This window comes from Dysidea avara, chromosome 3 (genome assembly GCF_963678975.1).
Source record: "Dysidea avara chromosome 3, odDysAvar1.4, whole genome shotgun sequence".
Lineage (NCBI taxonomy): Eukaryota > Metazoa > Porifera > Demospongiae > Dictyoceratida > Dysideidae > Dysidea > Dysidea avara.
In genome coordinates this window covers 5,661,466-5,683,585 of record NC_089274.1, presented here as the reverse complement: position 1 = coordinate 5,683,585, position 22,120 = coordinate 5,661,466, and the positions used below count along the sequence as shown (strand labels likewise).

The window sequence follows — 22,120 nt, the reverse complement described above, 5'->3', positions numbered from 1 at the left end:
GTTTGTAATGTTAGCACACCTTGACTCTATAAAGGAATGACATCAGCCCTAGTTTTGAAACAGTGGCTAACCCGTCCTTTGATGCATGGACATGTTTCAAAGTATTTGATTTTTCCACCTTACTATAAATTATATTGAATGATGTATTGCCTCAATTAAGAACCCACTTAACCACATACTTACAGGTACAACAGGTGTGTTAGAATTATATGTTTCTAAGAAAAATCTGATGAATCTGCCCCACATTGGATTGTTTGCTTGATTAGACTCATTTCTCAATGATGGATGTGATACACTTAGAAGTAGCTATTCCTGTCTAATGGTGGGACCAGCCACATGTTTTGTACTGATGTGGTAAGAGACACTGATTACACTGATTAATCAGTGTCTGTGACTTGGTAGCTGTGTACTTGTGTACACTTGCAGTGGTGATGGTCACTATGAAACTGGGTTTGTGTGTTCAATTCTTAGCTCCCTCCAACAAGTCATCCACACTGAGTGCTGATTATCGTAAGCATGAATAAGAGAAGTGTTGTAAAAGGGTTTGAGAGGGAGCATGGCTGTTTAATTCCATTGGTTTTTTCAACTTCTGGTGGAATGGGAAAAGCTGTCACTGTTGTGTACAAGCGTTTAGCCCATCTTTGTCATGGGTTGGCTACGTTGTACCGTGCACTGCTTAAGTCTTCCATCATGTGTAAAGCTCCAGGCACCCTGTATTCCCTGCTCCGGCTGACCCCTCATAATTGCTGAGTCTGTATACAGTGGAAACTCAATTATCTGAACCCCTTGGGACCAGGGGCAGTCCATAAGTCTGCCATATATCTGAAACTGTGCATAAATAACTAACTTTAAAATATCATAAAGATTATTATTTTTAAATATCAGTATTTCAACTACCCTAATAGAGCAGTGATTTATAGTTCGGTTAACCAAGAATCCGGATAAGTGGGGTCTGGATAACTGAGGTTCCGCAGTATAGGGTGTCCACTGTTTATAATTTATCCCCTAGAAAGTAGGCTCCCTTTTCACTCTTCTATTCTTTGATCTGTAGGTTCTGACTTTTTAGTTCTGTAGGTGTAGGTATAGGCAAAACCCGTTTTATTAAAACGTCTTAGCATAGAGTAGAGTTACAGTGTGGTGGATGGGTGTGCCATTAAGGTCGGTTCTTTGATTCTTAAAAACTGGGAAAGGGTAGCTCACTTCTACACTGTCAGTTGATACACTTACAACAGGGCCGGATCATGAATTTCAATTACAATTTTTCCTTGGCTGAGTAACTTCAGTTGAAGGTACCGGTTTGACTAATTCTGTTGATTTTTTATTGAGGTTTACAGCACAAGTGAATGTTGAAAGTCTGTAGGCCAGCTGGTCTTAAATCCTGTTTAAAATTGTTACACAAAGTATGTTAGAAAAGGTGGAGAAAAAATCCATGACTGGACCTGGGCAGCCTTGAACCTGCAGCCATCCGATTAACACTTGGAACACTTACAGGAGTCTGCCAGGTGGTCAGGATATATTGATGCTTTCTCCTTGTCAGATTCATGCATATGTATCTATAGCAGTATAGGAACTCTAGAGAGTGACTTATTATCTCAAAGTACCCCATGTGGAACTTAACGGATATTAGTTTATTTATTAAGGCTTTACAGCATGGATTTTTCTCCTAGCTTTCTCCACCTTTTCAAACATAGCTACTACAACAAAATGAAAACTTTATTGGATGTATTGATCGTCAATTGATTTACTGCAAAAGTAACTGTATATGCCTCACTGTTGATATTACTAGTTGAGTGGCTTACCAGCTTATAGAGTGCCAACACACGTGCCATCACAACTCGCATCTGGTGCACTTTATCTAGAACTACAACTTGGCCTTGCCGAGGCGGGCTTTGCCTTCTTTATTATTATTATTATTATTCGCAAGGAAGTAAGTGGTGCGATATGACATCAAGAGACTGTGATCCAAATGGTGGCATGCAGTTTGAGCTCCAAGAGTGTTTTCACCAAGAGAAGTGTACTCAACTTCGTACAAAAGCACAGTGTACTCACGTCTTAATCAAGAGAATTACACAAGTCGAAATTGTTGGAAACAAAAGTCATCAAATGGTGTTCCTGAATGAATCAAATGAGGTATTACACAGGCCGTATGTTGACATATTTAGCGTAGGATCGATCTTTTATCGTTAAAGACTTCTATACTTTGCACAATTATGAAGAAAACAGTTTGCTACGAAAAGGACATTATTGTGCCAAAACTTCACAAACTGACCTGCAGAGCTAGTTCACAATGCTTTTGTTTCGGTGTAGCACTAATGTAGTGAGGTAAGGGGGTGTCACTCCAATAGGCACTGTACTGCGACCGCGGTCAAAACTAAAGGTCAACGAACAAGGCCGATTTTTCACGAAGAACAACGGTCAAACTGTTTTCTTAGCATGGTCAAAGCTTCGCGAGTAAGTAGTACAAGAAAATATAGCAAAAATAAACGGAACCAGGTCAGTGGTAAAGAGAAATTTTTGATGAAAGTCAACGGTCAAAATCGATCTTGACCGGCTTTGACCCCGGTCGCAGATAGTAGTACAGTGTCTATTGGAGTGACACCCCCTTGGTGAGGTGTCAATAGACCCTTTTCAGGTAAGCTGCTACCATAGCAACATCCGCCATTTTGGAGTACAATCTGTTTTGAAACTCTGGTAGCGTGGGGGAAACCATACATTTAACCAGGTCAACCTTTGCTGTGGAATGCAGAAGAAGCAGCTCTACTTCCTGGATATTGTTTTACTCTTATATAAAGCAACACTATCAGAGTTGCAAAACGGGTTGTACTCCAAGATGGCGGATGTTGCTATGGCAGCAGCTCGCCTGAAAAGGGTCTATAGGTTGGAATTCCATCAGATCATTCTTTTCCAAGGGGATGTCACATAGGTACAGACACTTTCCTCCTTGTAATTTTCTAAAGTGAAAAGCGTGCTCACATGACCATTATATAATTGTTAGCTTGAGCCTGCTGAGCTCTAAGGTCACATTTGCTGTACAGGACAAGAACAATAGGCAGGATACACAGTATTGTACTGTAGCATTGTGTTATTAAGTATAAACCAGCTGGCGAGATGCGTGGTTTCTCATGAATTACGCTTTACAAATTTAAATTGCAAGTTGTAAGGTGTCTGTACGCACTGTATAGGTAGATCTGCAACCCCGGTCAAAGTCTTGACGCCAAAAAATTTTGCTCTGACCTTAGCCTTTTTCAATCTCTGACCTGTGACTTAGCAATGATATTTTAGTACTTTTTGATTGTGGGTTGAAATTTTTTGTCCTTGACCATGACTTGGCATGAATTGGTGGCCTTGACCCTTGACTTAGAGTTTGACCGCTGTCGCAGATCTACCTACAGTGAGTACCTCTGATTTTCTTCTACTAAAGCTCATTTGAATCACCATTTACTGCTCCCAAATTTAGTCCAGAATCTGAGGTATCCACCATGCGTCGTCTTTGCTCTGGAAAGGGATAAAAAGAACGCTAAAACAAAACTGAACGTTACACTACAATCAAACTGTGTAAGCATGATAACCAGAGTAGTTTAAGTTTGTTATTATGGTGGTCATATGATGCTTTGTTTAGCCTCTGGCTTTTAATTGCAAATGTGGTCAGGCAGACAGGCAGGCAGACAGGTTTGAGCAGTTTTCTTTTAAATTCAGTATTTCAGTAGTTGTTCTTAAGAATTTTATTGTTTTCAACACATTAGTAACACTAAGACTCTTCCATAAAGGTTTTTTTGTCATGCAAGATATTTCTAGGGTGGTTTTTATAATAAATTATTTAGACTAATCAGAGGACAGATACTTGTCGGAACTCCAAAAGGCACATGCCACTCAGCATCATTTGTCATTTTAGAGGGGTGGACCCTACTAAACTGTACTATCTTATTGTTTGTTTGTAGGTATCAAATTATCCAATGACAAAAAGTTCTACACTCTAACCTTCAACTGTTCAATAATCTGTATTGATGGCAAATGCAACTGTTTAATTATATTATTTCTGATTGACAGTGTGTGTAATTAAAGTAATTAGTAATTAGAGTAATTAATGATGCTATCTGAATAGACTTAAGGAAGTTAGGAATCATTATACAATAAGACAATAATTGTAAATAAAGTGGTCATCACTGTTGGGGTAGTTACTTTTAAAAGTAACTTGTTACTTATTACGATTACTTGCAACAATTAGTTACATATTACTCATAAAATAAAGTAATACTGTATATTACTTTACTAGATGGATAAAAAATTGGAAATTTTAAAATTGGAATAGGGATTGCTGGGGTGGTAATGTAAACCACAAATCCCTATTTTGACTCATGCTCCAGTCATTTTGAAATGAGTCAAAATAGGGATTTGTGGTTTACATTACCACCCCAGCGATCCCTTCTTGTTTGGTGGCTTTTTTCAGCAATCCCTATTCCCATTTCAAAATTTATTCATCTAGTTTATGTACTTTTTTATTAGTCCAGTTATGGATTATGGATTTCTATGAAAACTGTGGTGAATAATGTAATTTTGCATATGCTGTCAATGTTTCAGTACACATGAAACTGATCAAATTGCAATGCGCATACAGACTGAGAGTCTCCTAATATGAGCTACATTTACATTACTGGTGCCTTCAATAGCAATCAAATTATTGTTGTTATACACTTGACTGCATTATTAGAGTATTTATGTGACTGCTCTATTAGAGTATATAATCACGATAACCCGCCCATGTACAATAATCATGGAATGAAAAAACCACCTTGCAACAAGTCTTCAGCACAAGTTAAGCTAATGGCATTTTTGCAAGAAGATACCGCCCGGTTTGTCCTGAAAACAAAGTCAAAAATAGGTCATGGACATGCACAATGATCCATTCAGCAAGCCTTGCTACTTTTTATCCCAGGGTTCTCCTTGTAAACTTTACTATGCCTGTGAAAGAATTATCATACAGTACGGTAGTACTGTATATTAGGGATCATGAAGATTTGGGTTTTCCTAGCCAGAAAAGTCACCCCAAAACCAGCTTCACAACTCCATCCTGGCACCTTGGCAGTATTGGTTAGGTATAACTAAGCCCAAAAGTGCCTTCAGTACCATCCTAAAGGCTCCAATAAATTGTTATGAAATTTTTTAAAAAAAAGCTATTCAATGGAATTTCTACTAACTGCTTGTCTGATGCCTTCAGGCAAGCATAACTCGATAACGGCTAAGGCTATGGGCTTGATTTTTTCACTGTTCGATGTCGCTTCGTCCCGAGACGTGCCTTTTGGCATACCTATTCTTCATTTGTAACGCTGTGTAACAGGCTGAAAATAGCTGAAAGCAAAGTGTAATGGCGGCTGTATTTCGAGGCAGTAATTGATAGTTGGGGCGCACGAATCGTATTTTCGTGGTGACTGGATTGTGAGGCACTTCTTCTACTGTTTTTCATCTGTAGCACTTTGTAACGGGCTGAACATAGCTGAAAGCGAAGCGTAATGGCCACTGCGATTTCGAAGGAAGTATTTGATTCTTGGGGTGCACTCTGTTCAGACGAAACATTTATTCTAGCCATGGATCTATGTTCTGGTGCCATTCTTTCTTTTGATGCGGTATGCGTGGATTCACCAGTCATAATAATGTTACAAAAAAAGTAAACAAACAAGTTAAAGCAAAAATTAGGAATTTTAAGTTCGATTAGGGATCATAGAAAAAAAAAGTAGGGAAACAAGGGAAGTTACACCTGCAGATATACTAGTGAACATTTAATCCCTAATTCAGTCTTGGTCTTGGGATATAGACTGAATTAGGTATTAAATGTTCACTAGTATATCTGCAGGTGTAGGCGACTTCCCTTGTTTCCCTACTTTTTTCTATGATCCCTAATCAAACTTAAAATTCTTAACTTTTTCTTTAATAATAATAACATGAATAATAATAATATTAACAAAATGGCAAATTTCAGTTTTGTCCCAATACACATACTGTTTCCTTTTCACTTGATACTTACTAGTGAACCTATACTCATTGCAAAGAACCACCAGAGGGTTGAAGGATACTTTTCATTCAAGGTGGTTTTTAGGTGTGCATTCTATTAGGATTTTTGCAAAAAACATGGGCGATCCCTACTATGTTCATGATGTACACAGCCTTAAGCTCTATCACAGTGTGCTACTGCCACCTTATCACGTGAAATGATCATGTTGTTGGAAAATGTGCAAATATTGGTTATAATTGGTCATTCATTAGGCTTTGTTACTGCTTTGTTATTCATTGTGGCTAGTGGATTAGTAATGAAATTAGTAACTTTGTTAGTAACTTCCTTACTTGTAGTAATAAAATTAGACCAGACAAAGATTAGATTGCTAGTTTCTTATCAGCCGCTTTCTCAATTTTGGGGCAGTAGTATTTTCATGTTAATTATTGAAGGAAGTACCCAAAATCACAGCAACAGCAGTATTCTTACACTTTACCATCTTTCTACAGGAAGAAACATTTTCCTTAGATGAACTACTTTTCCTAAACATCAAAATGCTAGCGCACATGATCAATTATGCACCTATCAATGTCAAGCCCCACTTATCCCAGGTCGGGCAGAGGTGGGGATTTGCAAATGTTAGATGACAAATTTCCCACCCCTGGGGACAACTTCGAGTTACAAATCCCCTACTAATTTGTATTATTTATCCCGGGAATCACTAACAATGTGGCCAAGGATGGCTATTTGTGTTGCAAATGCCCCTGCCCTGGGGACGAGTTTGGGTGACGAATCCCCTACAAATTCCCACCCACTTCCCGACCTGGGGTAGGTGGGGCATGACATTGATAGGCGCATTATAGCAGTAATGAATTTAGTGGCGGAAGGGTGGAAGACGATGCAGATGCAAGGGAGTGATGAGAAACTATCTTTTCTGGCCTTACTTAATATTCAAGATGTTATGGTAACTTTATTACTTAGGTAACGTTTTACATTTGTAAGTAAAGTAACTTGTGTTATATTAGTAGTTAAACCAGGCGGCCGGCTGTGGGCACACCTGGTTTACTGAAATTGTTTTCCGAAAAGCATGTGTGTATGTGTTGTATGTATGTATGTATGTATGTATGTATATTTGTTTGTCTTTCTGCACCCACACTAGCAAAGTGACTTATGCTTAAAATGAGAAATGAAGGCTGCATACAACCAGTATAAACCTTCCTGGTAGTAAGTTTCGCTTTGAGGAGGTTTATTCGTGCCAGCTTGAAAAACGAGTGAAGCTTCCCGAAGACATTATGGATGGCTTTTACAACAGGCTATATAGGTATAAAAATTTTTTTTTTAAACAGCGTATCCGGCTTTGTAGGCTACCAGAAATATTGAATTCTTTCAAAGAAAAAGGGTAGTGTCCCGTATTTATGCAAAAAAAAATGAATGGTAGCCTCAAGGCTCTCTCTAACCAATTCCTGTGAGAAAACACAATAGACATACTATAAACCAGTTGAGAAGGTACTTCTGTGTGTAATTTAAAGTGGTTTGTTGTAGTTACGCTTCCTTAGCAGTGCATAGCAACATAATTACCGAACTACAAAATAATTCATGTATTACGAAATATGCTAAATTACAGTATTTACAAATCTAATACCATACCTGTTTCATTGCCCATACAAAAGTCTCAATAGTAGCAGTTAAATTTATCCGACTACCAGCAGTCAAAAAGTTGTAATTGCAATTTCATTGGCTAGAATTTATGTTAACAATGTAGCGCCAATTAGTGTTGACGCGTGTTTAGTACATAGTGACAAAATGCATACATGCACAGCATGCATATATGCAGCGAGTATGGTATTAACTGGGAATAGCATGGGTAGCAGTGAAATTTGGGATAAATACCACTCTTGTTGTATTAGAAATGGTAAATTTCACTTGGCTTTGCCTCGTGAAATTTATCCCCATTTCCAATACAACACTCGTGGTATTTATCCCAAATTTCACTGCTACCCATGCTATTACTAGTACTAGTCATCTAGCTGAATAATAGGAATATATGTTATTTAAAAATGAAGTAGGCATCTATACAATAAAAAGTAATGAAACAAGAGGTGAGTATTGCAGCATACCTCGGTGGGAAGTCCCTACTTTGGTATTGAACAAAATAACTGAATAATTGTTATAGCTAATGTGCCAAAGTAGGGACTTTCCCACTGAGCTATGCTGGAATACCATCATTCATCTCTTGTTTCACTACTTTTTATTGCATAGATCCCTAATTCATTTTTAGATCAACAATTAAAAAAAAAAAACTAGTTTGTTTAGTTTTTTGTTGTAGCACAGCTAGCTACACTGTGCAACTTGTGACTGTTCTATTAGAGTGGCTGTTGTATTAGAGTATCTTGAGTCAGACAAGAGGTGTGTAGCTAGCTAGACCAATAAGGGTGAAGTCATCTTGTTTATACTGTTAAATAAAAGTTGGCTAGATTGTTATGAGGTGTAGTCTCTGTACTCTATCACTGTTAGTCAACCTAGATTTTTATTTGATGGGTGTGGTCACGAACAGAATCCCAAGGTGCAGAGGGTTCGTTGAAACTCCGAAAGGCACATCCCACTGGTGAATTTATTATTGTGGCATAAAATGGTGGCCGTGCACTGCTTTGTTTGGCCTCTAGCCTTGCAAATGTGGTCAAGCAGTGAAGACTAAACTTTGAGTTTTGATGATTTAAAAAAAATTCTATATCTGGCCACATGTAAGTGTTTTGTTATATTTAATGCTTTATATGGACTAGTACTATTCCGTAAAGGTGATTTTTGTCACGTAAGATATCTCTAGGATGATTATCAAAATGGAATTTTGGGCAACATGCAAAATTTTTGGGATTATCCCTACTTAAATGGTATGGGTATTTGATACATGTACATGGTTGATTAATTGCCTGTTTAGTTAGAATGGGATAGCGTTAACTGGACGGGCACCTGGTTTTTAGAAGTAGCGTAGATGTTTTTTTTATAGTGTATTTCGTTACATTACTTAGTTACCACAAGAGGTAATAATAGTATTTAACACATTACATAAGTAACATGTTATCCCCAACACTGGGCAACAAATCCATTTAGCTACAGTGCTGTATGTAGTAATCAAATCTAAAGAGTCCATGCTCCTTCTATCACTGGAATAGATATCAGATCACTTTGATATACACCTCCTTTTGTAGGTTTTTTCATCTTACTTTGTAATTGAGGACCTGACACATGAAGAGGATGTAGTGGTCTGTAAGACAGATGATATGGCATACCATCTTAGGCTAAAAGATGGTAATGATGTGTCAAGGCTCATAGATAGTGTGCAAGGGTTGTCACAACCTGTTGCTGCAGTCCAGGCAGACAGTGATGAATGTGCCAACTCAAATTTTAAAACTGTGCAGCCAAAGGAAGCCATCCATATTCACAATACAGTTTCCCATACATCAGAAGTGGTTTCTCCAAGTTCCAAGTATGATCCCTCAAGTTATGTCAGGAGAAAGTGTATTTACTACGGCTCAGATGCAGTATTCTGCATCTTCAGTAACCTTTGAAGACAGCTCATCATTGGGCACTGCTAACAATCAACGTGAGACGGACACTTCACTGGTCAATGAGTCTATGCCTCCTATGTGTGATGTAAGTGATTCCAAAGCAGGTGACAGTAGCACAAATCTTTTGGATTCTTTTATGGAGCATACAAAGGCCACAGCTCCAATTAATTTGACGAGTGATCAGGCTGGTGAAGTGGCACAAGACAATGTGCAGTGTAGTGATAGTCCCCACCATACAGTACCTGAACCACCCCCATTACGACATTCAACACCTGTGAAAATCCACTCCACAACATCCAACAAAGAAAGGCCAAAATCTTTGGAAAATGCAGTGCCACAGGTATGTGATTTTACTAGTATGATTTGATTGATTGCTTTGTAAATGCAATTATGATTTGAAAATAATAAAAGGTAGAGATATGAATGATGGTAGCTATCACAACATAGCTATGTGGGAAAATCTCTACATAGGCATCTGTTCAATGCCGAAGTAGAGATTTTCCTACATAACCCTTGTATGTTGTAATAGCTACCATCATTCGCATACCTTGTTTCAATACTTTTTATTGCAGCTGGAACCCCACTTCATTTTTAATTTTATAATTGCACTAGTTAGTGTAGCTACAGTATGACATGTACAAATTGGCTGTGATTGCTTTATTAGAAAATCTTGATCTCCCTGCTTAACTATGCAATAGATTAAGGGATGTGGTTGTTATATCTTGCTCTCTATGGCAAACTGCAGTTGATTGCAGCTAAGGGTTGTGGTTGTCCAATTAAGGATGTGGCGGTGTGTTCTGATTCGTGGTCCAATGTGATCATTTACAAGTATACACGTGGAATTTTCAACTAGAATAGGGACCATAGTACATCGATAAAAAGTACTGAAACAAGCTGGAGTAGTGCATGATATTAAATCACAGTAAAACAATAAGAAGTGTAATATCCCTACTGTGCATTTAAGAATTGAATTGAAAATTCCAATTTTTTTTGTGTAGTTGTTTGTTAACTTTTTTTTGTAAATAATTATTATGGCACGCATACTGCATCTGAAAAGGTGCCGCGCACCCCAGCTATATTAATTGTCATCTGAAAAATAAAGTATTCATTATGCTTCGTTGTCAGCTATGTTCAACAGCAGTACGAATCAAAAACTGTTTAAAAAGCACCTCTGCAATCAAAATAGCAACTATGAAAAATACGGACGATTTTCGTTACAAAGGGAGCCATCACGTACAACCGCCAAATTGACACTTTTCGCTGCCAACAAAGATGAATGGGACACAAAGGAGGACACTGGTAAGTCCATGAAGAATGCATTGTGTTGCGATATGCCAAAAGGCACCTCTCGGGCCGAAGCAACGTCAAACAGTGAAAAAATCAAGCCCATAGCCCTAGCTGTTATTGAGTTACGCTTGTCTAAAGGCATCAGTCAGTCAGTCAGTCAGTCATTCACTTGCTCAGTCAGTGGAAAATTCTGTTAATTTTTTTAAAAATTCTGCAGCAACTTGTTGAAAGCATTTCGGGTCGACCCGAAAGCTTGTTTGGGCTTAGTTTTACCTAACCAATACTGCCTCATCATCGTCAGGGAAATTGAGGCTGGTTTTTGGGTGATGTTATTTCGTGGGCCACGCGCCTACTCCTTTGTGGTTCCTACTATACAGTACTATCGTACTGTATGGTAAGTGCAGCTACATGTATCTACTCCTTCTTACAGCATTTCAAATAGTTTATTGTCATCTAAATATGCTCCTCTATGGAAAGTGTCAATATGGAAAATTAATATGCCTTGGTATGGTTACCTTCCATAAAGAAGAACACAGCCATGTAATTGAAGATAAACGAATAAGCAAAGCACAGAGGCAGAGAACCAGGAAAGGCACATGTCTACTGTGTAAATTTGTTATTGTGGTGTGAAATGGTAGCCGTGTCCTGCTTCATTTGGCCACTAGTCTTGAGACTGTGGTCAGGCAGGCAGCCCAGCACAGCAGGCAGGCAGGCAGGTAGTCAAGACTAAACTCTGAGTTTTAGTGATTTTTTTATATCCGGCCGCCTATTAGTGTTTCTTTGTTTTTTATGCGGTGTTTGATGTTAGGTGGACTAATATTATCTAATCCAAAACAGCCAAGCTGTAAAAAAAGAGTGCGGCCCTGAGAAAGGCTATGGTGAAAAAAGATGTGAAATCCAAGGTGGCGGCCAAGAAATGGCTGTGATGGTAGGTTAATGGTAAAAATTTTAATAACGACAATTCAGGTGAATTTTGTGCCAATTGACCAAGCGGCACCAAATTCACCTGAATTGTTGTTATTAAAATTTTTACCATTAACCTACCATCACAGCCATTTCTTGGCCGCCACCTTGGATTTCACATCTTTTTTCACCATAGCCTTTCTCAGGGCCGCACTCTTTTTTTACAGCTTGGCTGTTTTGGATTAGATTTCACTTCTTTTTGTATTTGTATACCCCAAAGCCGGCCTATGGCTGGCTTTAGGGCTTTTTAACCTGTCATTTTTTCTTTACTACAGGAAGAAGAAAAGATGAAGCAGGATGATTTCTTAGTAGCTGACCTCTCTGCAAGGTGATCCTTCTAGCTGATCTCTCTACCGGATGACTTGCTTGTAGCTGAACTCTCTACAGGGTGATTTGTTTGTAGCTGAACTCTCTACAAGGTAACTTCTTCTAGCTGATCTTTCTACAGGGTGATTTGTTTGTCTCTACAGGGCACTTTGTTTGCAACTGAACTCTCTACGTGGTAGTTTCTTTGTAGCGGATCTCTCTACAATGTAACTTCTTCTAGCTGAACTCTCTACAGGGTGACTTGTTTCTAGCTGAACTCTCTACAGGGTGATTTGTTTGTCAGGGGCGGATCCAGAGTCTGGAAAGAGGGGGGCACCTTGCTGAAAAAAAGTTGAAGAGCAAACAAAAAAAAAAAGGTCACAACAATAATAGCTAGTTATCCTTTACCAAATATATTATATCACGTATGTTATGTAAAATAAAATCCTATTTATAGCTTCCTAAGTAAGCTACACTTCCCCATGAACACTGTGACTTCTTTATTAGAGTGATTGGTGATTGACTCCTCTATTAGAGTATCTCGATCTTATATACATTTTTTTAAGGGAGGGGGGGCACGTTCCCCCTGTGCCCCCCCCTGGATCCGCCCCTGTTTGTAGCTGAACTCTCTACAAGGTAACTTCTTCTAGCTGATCTTTCTACAGGGTGATTTGTTTGTCTCTACAGGGCAATTTGTTTGCAGCTGAACTCTCTACATGGTAGTTTCTTCGTAGCTGAACTCTCTACAATGTAACTTCTTCTAGCTGAACTCTCTACAGGGTGACTTGTTTCTAGCTGAACTCTCTACAGGTTGATTTATTTGTAGCTGAATTCTCTACAAGGTAACTTCTTCTAGCTGATCTTTCTACAGGGTGATTTGTTTGTAGCTGAACTCTCTACAGGGTGATTTGTTTGTAGCTGAATTCTCTACAAGGTAACTTCTTCTAGCTGATCTTTCTACAGGGTGATTTGTTTGTCTCTACAGGGCAATTTGGTTTTAGCTGCACTCTCTACATGGTAGTTTCTTTGTAGCTGAACTCTCTACAATGTAACTTCTTCCAGCTGAACTCTCTACAGGGTAACTTGTTTCTAGCTGAACTCTCTACAGGGTGATTTGTTTGTAGGTGAACTCTCTACAAGGTAACTTCTTCTAGATGATCTTTCTACAGGGTGATTTGTTTGTAGCTGAATTCTCTACAGGGCAATTTGTTTGCAGCTAAACTCTCTACATGGTAGTTTCTTTGTAGCTGAACTCTCTACAATGTAACTTCTTCTAGCTGAACTCTCTACAGGGTAACTGCTGAACTCTCTACAGGGTGATTTGTTTGTAGCTGAATTCTGTACAGGTGATTTGTTTGCAGCTGAGCTCTTTACAGAATGGTTTCTTTGTAGCTGACCTCTCTGCAAGGTGATCCTTCTAGCTGAACTCTCTAGAGGGTGATTTATTTGTAGCTGAACTCTCTACAAGGTAACTTCTTCTAGCTGATCTTTCTACAGGGTGATTTGTTTGTAGCTGAATTCTGTACAGGTGATTTGTTTGCAGCTGAGCTCTTTATAGAATGGTTTCTTTGTAGCTGAACTCTCTACAAGGTAACTTCTTCTAACTGAACTTTCTACAGGGCAATTTGTTTGTGGCTGAATTTTCTACAGGGTGATTTCTTTGCAGCTGAACTCTATACATGGTGGTTTCTTTGTAGCTGAACTCTCTACAGGGTGACTTCTTCTAGCTGATCTCTCTACAGGGTGATTTGTTTGTAGCTGAACGATCTACAAGGTAACTTCTTATAGCTGATCTCTGTACAGGGTGATTTGTTTGTAGCTGAATTCTGTACATGTGATTTGTTTGCAGCTGAGCTCTTTACAGAATGGTTTCTTTGTAGCTGAACTCTCTACAAGGTAACTTCTTCTAAATGATCTTTCTACAGGGCAATTTGTTTGTGGCTGAATTTTCTACAGGGTGATTTCTTTGCAGCTGAACTCTCTACATGGTGATTTCTTTGTAGCTGACCTCTCTGCAAGGTGATCCTTCTAGCTGATCTCTCTACCGGATGACTTGTTTGTAGCTGAACTCTCTAGAGGGTGATTTATTTGTAGCTGAACTCTCTACAAGGTAACTTCTTCTAGCTGATCTTTCTACAGGGTGATTTGTTTGTAGCTGAATTCTCTACAGGGCGATTTGTTTGCAGCAAAACTGCTGAACTCTCTACAATGTAACTTCTTCTAGCTGAACTCTCTACGGGAGTCTTGTTTCTAGCTGATCTCTCTACAGGGTGACTTGTTTGTAGCTGAACTCTCTACAGGGTGATTTGTTTGTAGCTGAATTCTCTACAGGGCGATTTATTTGCAGCTAAACTGCTGAACTCTCTACAAGGTAACTTCTTCTAGCTGAACTCTCTACAGGGTAATTTGTTTGTAGCTGAATTCTCTACTGGGCGATTTGTTTGCAGCTGAACTCTCTACATTGTAGTTTCTTTGTAGCTGAACTCTCTACAATGTAACTTCTTCTAGCTGAACTCTCTACGGGTGGCTTGTTTCTAGCTGATCTCTCTACAGGGTGACTTGTTTCTAGCTGAACTCTCTACAAGGTGATTTGTTTGTAGCTGAACTCTCTACAAGGTAACTTCTTCTAGCTGATCTTTCTACAGGGTAATTTGTATGTAGCTGAATTCTCTACAGGGTGATTTGTTTGCAGCTGAACTCTCTACATGGTAGTTTCTTTGTAGCTAAATTTTCTACAATGTAATTTCTTCTAGCTGAACTCTCTACAGGATGACTTGTTTCTAGCTGATCTCTGTACAGGGTGACTTGTTCCTAGCTGAACTCTCTACAGGTGATTTGTTTGCAGCTGAACTCTCTTACATGGTGGTTTCTTTGTAGCTGAACTCTCTACAAAGTGACTTCTTCTAGCTGATCTATCTCCAGGATGACTTGTTTCTAACTGAACTCTCTACAGTGTGATCTGTTCATAGCGGAACTTTCTACTGGGTGATTTGTTTGCAGCTAAACTCTTTGCATGATTGTTTCTTTGTAACTGAACTCTCTACAAGGAAACTTCTTCTAGCTGATCTCTCTACAGGGTAATTTGTTTGTAGCTGAATTCTCTACAGGGTGATTTATTTGAGCTGAACTCTCTACATGATGGCTTCTTTGTAGATGAACCCTCTATAAGGTACCTTCTTCTAGCCGATCTGACTACAGGGTGACTTGTTTGTAGCTGAATTCTCTACAGAATAACTTGCAATGTAAGATTACTGAGTAAATTATAAATGCAGCTGAATGCTTTATTAGGGTGACTGTTCTATTAGAGTATCTCGATCTCGCATTTGCTGCACGTAGTTGCCTTTCGAATCATAACTCAGTGGTTTGTAATCCGATTCTTCTGTACTACTGCAAGGACTTTCTATGATGATTATTCCAGCTACATACTGATTTTCAGCTCGTTGGTCTAAGCGGTTTGCCTGGTAGACACGAAAACTAATAGTTTTTTTATTCATAAAAATCGATCGCATAATTTTGACACAGGTTGGGTTTTGTGTCATATCTCCATGGTCTTTATCCCGATTCCTTTCAAACCACAAAAAGGCACTCCTACGATGGTTGCTCCATCTACACATCAATTTTCAACTGATTCCTCCAAGGGGTTTACCCTGTAGGCGTGACAGACCTTCGACCTTATTTTACGCAAATAATCGGTCATAACTCCGTGAATGTTCATCGGATTCCTACCAAAGTTGGTACGGAGATCCGCCTTAATGAGCCCTTTAAGTGTGCCAAATTTCAGCCCGATCCGAGCACGCATTCGTGTTTTATGGCGGATTTTGTGAAGTGTGCGAAATGAAGTAGAAGAAGAAAAAAACAAAGAAATTAAAACGAAATTTTGTTCGCTCGTATCTCGGAAATGGCTGGAGCGATTTTCTTCAAATTTGGTGTGTAGACTCCCCTAGCTGGCCGGCACCTCTCTACCAAATTTGGTTCCAATCGGATAAGGGATCACAGAGCTACATAGGTGTGAAAATTGCGTTTTCTTTCTTCCTGTTAATATACTCACGGGTGGCACGCCGGCTTCTTGGGCCGCACGACACACTACCGTGTGTCTTGATTCCATAAAGGTGATTTTCATCTCATAAGATATCTCTAGGATGATTTTAAAGGCGGCATTTTAGGTAGCACGTGTCATTTTTGGGGGCTCCCTACTTAAACAGTACCACTGTACTGTTTGATAGTTTAAAACAACTTGTGATGTCTAACTATGCTCCTCTAAGGAAAGTGTTAATTAATGCCTTGGCATGGTTTCATGAAAAAGAAGATGACCATGTAATTGAAGATAAAAGGAATGGTGAAGGTATACTTTCATTAGAACCAGAAAAGGCACATATTTGTTACTATAAATAGTGATCACGTGCTGCTTCATTTGGCCTTTACCCTTGGCAGGTAGATAGGCTGGCAGGTAGGCAGACAGACCAAAATTCAGGTTAATATCCGAGTGTTTTCTTGTTTTTAACGTTATCATGATGACTAAGAGTCAGGTCTAAGACTAAGGTGATTTTGATTGCATATCATGTGCAACATTTTAGGTAGCACTCATAATTTTAGGAGGGAACCCTACTACCGTACTATTTGATAGTCCATATGCCATCCTGGTAAACAAGTTGATTTGCAATGTACTGTAGTGAAACAGCAGACCTTGGAACCTGCTTTTATATACTTCTGGATGACATTTACACATTCTGTACTTGTACTATGGACGTATAGATGCTACTGCAAATCAAGTTGTATAGTCTTGCATGGCCAGGCCACTTTTCTCGGTCACACTGCCTACATGCCTACTGAAAGTAGGACAGGCATAGGCAACCAACAAAGTGCATGCATGTCTGCTCGTCCTGTGTGCTTTATCAGAATAAGCTTGCAAAAATACAATTAATCTTGATAGTTCACTTCTTTTATACTTCCCTACATTACAAAGGAAGAACCTAGGTACCACAAAGTGTACACCTCTCGGCTAAGATAAGCATTGATTTATTTTATTATCAAGTCTTTACAGCTCGAGTGCTGAAGGTCTACAGGACTCCTGGTCCTATAGCCTGTTTAAAATTGTTATAGAAAGTATGTTTGAAAAGGTGGAGAAAGGAGAAAAAATCCATGACTAGACCTGGGCAGCCTCGAACCTGCAGCCATCTGATTAGTGCTTGAATGCTTACAGGAGTCTGCCAGGTGGTCAGGGTATATTTGTTATTTTCAGTTTAGTCAATTTATGTATATCAGCACATTGCTGTCTTTCCAATATAATATAATAATATTTAGCTAACATGGAAGTTTAACATGCGCAGTAGAAACAGGTACACCTGCAGCTACTGGTGCTAGTACATGTATGTGGCAGACCTTTTGTCTAACAGCCATTTTTTCTACTAGATGTGGCATATAGTGGTCCACTCATGATGAATAATATTTTTAAGTTTACAAAAAATACATTTGTAGAAATTTTTATGTAGCTAGTAGGAATCTTAATAATAAAACATCTTACAAGGGAGATCTTTACCTGGCATGCAAATTTAATCACACCTTTAACCAACCAGCATGGTGATTAAATTTACACATCAGGTGATAATCTTTCTTGATTCATAGAGATACTCGTATTTGCAGCCTCATGCTAACACAACGACTGATATCTGTAGTGTATGGCTAAGAATGAATGTTCCAATTATTAGACTTTTGTCATTAACTCACCCTTGGTATAATTATGTGTAACTCTAATTGTCTTTCTCTTTCTGTATATTGGGTACTTGTCTGTCACTGGTTCACCTTGGCTACATGACACACTATACTGTGCATGTCTGATACATGTATAAAGTAGTTAGCTATATGCATGTGTGTTACAATAAAGGTACGTGACTTTCCAAGTGTTGGATCAGAAAGAAGCAGTGTATCTGGTGCAGCATACTATGTCAGTCATGGAGCTGGTCAGGAAGATTTTCGTATCGATGATAGTAGAAGGTTATTATTGATTTTATGATTAATTGATAGCATTTTTATGTGCTGATACTCTGTAATTTTTATTTATGTTGCATAAAATAGCTCTGTGGGAAACATAGTGTAGCTTATAACAGCCCTGTGGAAAAATCCCTACATTGGCATGCCATAGTGTAACTCACTGATTATTGACCTAAGGTTTAACACGCCATCACTCAGGAATCCAACATCATAGAGCAATGAAATTTTTGACAGAGCTACATGTACTATCTCCCAACATATACAGTAAAACTGGACCCCACAATCGAAAGTATATGACAGTGGTGATGATTATAGCAAATGGCATGTGTCTATCAATTATTGTCCGTCCCTTCCTATTATCGACCATATATATTTCAATTACCTGTATCGATCAATTACAAGAAATTCATCAGCATAACTTGCTACAAATTTACAAAAGTATTTGAACAACTTAACTACTAACATGACGAGGGTTACACCTGAAAAATGAATCAATTTAAATGTATTGTTTAAGAGATATGTACACATTTACTTGGATAATTTTTATATATATTCACACAATACTTAAAGTAGGCCATAATCAACTTGCTAGTTGTGCATCCTCTATATAGTTCTCATAAGTGCATGCAGTCCACCAACTCACTGATCACTCTTGGTAGCTACAGTCATTAATCATCACCGCTTGATTAGTGATCATATTTTCTATCAATATCAGCTTCTTCTTTGATAGCTACCACTTCTGGGTAAAAAAATGTTCAGATACCTCTGCAGTGGAGTCTTCTGTAGCATATTTTGCATTTCTTTAATGCTTCTTTGTTGAACGCTGCTGTCCGCTTTACTCTTTTCTCCTTTTTGACTTTGTCTTATTTGTCTCATCACTTTGTATACAAAGGGGCTTGTATAGTAAATTTGCTGATAGCTAGCTAGCCAGCTAAATAGTTACTCGGACTAACTGCACACCTAAACTTCTCACAAGATCAATCACAAACCATTTTGTTTTTATTCTTACCTGCCACAAATTATGATACTTCCCTAATACATTGTTTTATCTCCCAATCTTGTAAACCTTGGCCACTTATCTCAAGGTTTCATCTTCCTCAGGCATCAGGTAGCTATCTAGCTAACTCCGAATGAGGTCTATTCAATATATAAGCATGTTTCAGCAATTCTGTATCTGTAACTATAGACAAAACTCTGTGTGATCCTTCTGCTTTATTCACCCCTTTATTTCATACATATCATGAAACTTTCCACCGTTCAGGCTACCTGGCTATTCATTAGCATGTTGTACCAGTTCAATGAGTATGCATTCTACCTTTCCACAGTTTTTATTGTTATTATTTGTTAATTGGTACAAGGAAGACAAAGTCGAATTATTGTCTTAAAACACAAGAATGCTGGACAGTCCAAAGAGAGAGAAGGTTCAGCAGTCTCTTAACTTGTGTGTCTATAAAATATGCTACTGGTTGATAATTGATGTGGTCTAGTGGTCAATAATAGGTGGTAACAGTAGATGATGTTTGATGAGCTACACTAACAATTATTTTAATTGCCAAAGTAGGGATTTTCCCACAGAGCTATGTTATAATACCATCATCCATATCTCTTAATTGCTCCACTACATTTTATTGCTACTTCATTTTTAAATTCACTCTATCTTGGTGATTATAGCATCATTCTTTAGGTTGTTCAGCACCCTATACTACTGCATGTCTATTCATAAAATGTGTGTGCCTTAATGCAGAGCTTATGATAAGAATTCTCTGTTGTCCTGCCACAATGTCCTGACAAACCAAAATCGGCCGGACAATTGCCAAAATTGACTGGACATGAGATGAATGCCCAACGTGTCTACTGTAGCATAGCAAATAAACATTATAGTGGTAAGACATCACATGCCTTACTGCAGCTGTTATGTGGTTAAAGTACCCCAGTGGGTTGGCAATGGTACATTTATGGTCACTCCCTTGGGTTGTAAGAATGTATACTATCTCCTGGCAACCAAGTGAATGTTATTGTTGATAGCATGCCAGCTCAGCCCTTAGGCTCCTTCTTTATGCTTTGATGGGACACTGTGTCCGGACAAATTGCATTATGGTCAGACATCTATGCAATTTGACCGGATTTTGTCCGGTGTCCGGACGTTATCATAAGCTCTGTAATGTAAACTATTTTAAATATGTAGGTGCAAACTCAGCCATTATGAAGTAATGCTGTGTTCTTATAACAAGTCATTTCAACCTCGGTGGCATAGGCATTGTTCTGATGGTGGTAGAAGAACTCATCAAGCTATTGCAGCCTTGATATGTGACCAGCCAGACAAAAATCCTTATACTGCTATTCTCAGTACAGGAACTCGTCATAATGATGCAGAAAAATGTGGTTTCACCAGTGCCTGTGATGGGCATGCTATTAGTGTCATCTATGAAGCCGCTCCCGACTATTTCAAACAGGAGATGATTAACTTGAGAGAAAATAATTTAGACTCTATCTTTAAGTATGTATCACCTCAAGATGCCAAACAAGGTTTTAGGCTTAAGGATCACATTAAATTCCATTTGTTGGTAACACAACCTCCATGTGGATTTATCTGTGACCAAGAAGATCCTTGTATGGAATGGAAAACTCCATTTGTTGGCTACCCACATGTTCCAAAATGTAGCTCAAGAATTTTTATTGGTGCAAAAATGGGAATCCAAGGATATGTTAGCCATTTGATTAAAAATCCTATCCTAATTGAGTCTATTACAATTTTATGTGGCAAAGACAAAGGAAACCAAAGAATTGACTTTGGTAATATGTTTAGACTACCACAAATAAAAGTCTTGGAATATGATCCAACATATTTCCAGAAAGATTTCAGAGGTAGTAAGCTAAAACTGAAACATGCTAGTAACATTAGCAGTGACACCTATGAGAACGTTGATCGAAATGAATCAGCGACATCAGCTGGTACAAGTGAAGATGGAACTAACAAATCTGCTGTTACTGTTACAAATCTAGATAGAAATTTGGAAACATCATTTCTTATCTTTAATCCACAGAAAGATGAAACTTCTTCTACTGGTTTACCCATCAAAACAAAAGTCATTGAGAAATATTTAGAAGTTGATGAGCAATTAGAAATGAAACGAAAGCGTGACATGAAACTGTTGTATACGGATTTAATGGATGATTTAAGAGTAAAAGAAGCATTAACAAAATTAAAAATGAAACTTGCTACTAAAATTGAAAAAAATAGTCAAAAAATACAGGGGATATTAGATTCGATTTCAGCCGAAAATAAAAAAGCAGCACATCGCCTTGACACAGACAACTTGGATGTTGACATGTGGAACTGTATTCTAAATGAATTTATAAAGCCAAATTATGTTCGTCTCAAAGAGCAAGGTATAAAGAAAATACTAAACCAGAAGATGATAGCATGTGTTGACACTCTCTTGTCCAATGAAAGTGCAGGCATTGTTATGGACTGCAGCTGGCATGATTATGTTCATGTAGTTTTCAGCAGTTATCAGACAACTGAACAGTGACCTTATTTTTCTAGTATTATACAATTTTTTTGAATTTTTGTACATTAAATATGCACTTATTCAGAACTTCATAAATATTTTTTGTTAATGATGTTGTTATAAAGTTGTTAATATAATATTAGCTAGTAGTCCTGTACTATTATGTAGTGCATGCATGTGATGCATATTACAGCTTTTTGCAATTGAATTCGTCCCGTTTGCAATTGAATTCGTCGGTATTGCAATTGAATTCGTCGGTATTGCAATTGAATTCGTCCCGTTTGCAATTGAATTCGTCGGTTTTGCAATTGAATTCGTCGCTTTTGCAGTTGAATTAGTCGGTTTTGCAATAGAATTCGTCGCGTTTGCATTACAATTCGTCATAAACAAAACGGATCCAAGAAACCAACCCGTTCATTAAGAGATGAACTATTTATGCCTTGGAGAGTTACACTTGAGACGCTAGAAGGTAATTGAAGCTGGTAGTAAGTACGCGAAGTTGATAGCTGTCT

At 38.3% G+C, this 22,120-nt stretch overlaps 1 protein-coding gene across 1 annotated transcript; it reads left to right on the top strand.

Annotated features, from left to right (window-relative positions):
* Positions 1-1,839: 1,839 nt before the first annotated feature.
* On the top strand, positions 1,840-21,720 carry LOC136249056 (uncharacterized). Its single transcript, XM_066040959.1, has 4 exons — positions 1,840-2,130; positions 9,193-9,892; positions 17,990-18,099; positions 20,282-21,720. Exons 2-4 carry the CDS (start codon positions 9,368-9,370, stop codon positions 21,627-21,629), a joined length of 1,983 nt encoding a protein of 660 aa, XP_065897031.1. The 5' UTR covers positions 1,840-2,130; positions 9,193-9,367; the 3' UTR covers positions 21,630-21,720.
* The last annotated feature ends 400 nt before the right edge of the window (positions 21,721-22,120 follow it).

Bases quoted from the DNA above. Each gene is read 5' to 3' on its own strand.
- LOC136249056 (XM_066040959.1), top strand. From the start codon at position 9,368: ATGAATGTGCCAACTCAAATTTTAAAACTGTGCAGCCAAAGGAAGCCA. The intron at 9,893-17,989 runs GTATGTGATTTT...GTTACAATAAAG, and splicing joins TGGAAAATGCAGTGCCACAG to GTACGTGACTTTCCAAGTGT. The intron at 18,100-20,281 runs GTTATTATTGAT...TTAAATATGTAG, and splicing joins CGTATCGATGATAGTAGAAG to GTGCAAACTCAGCCATTATG.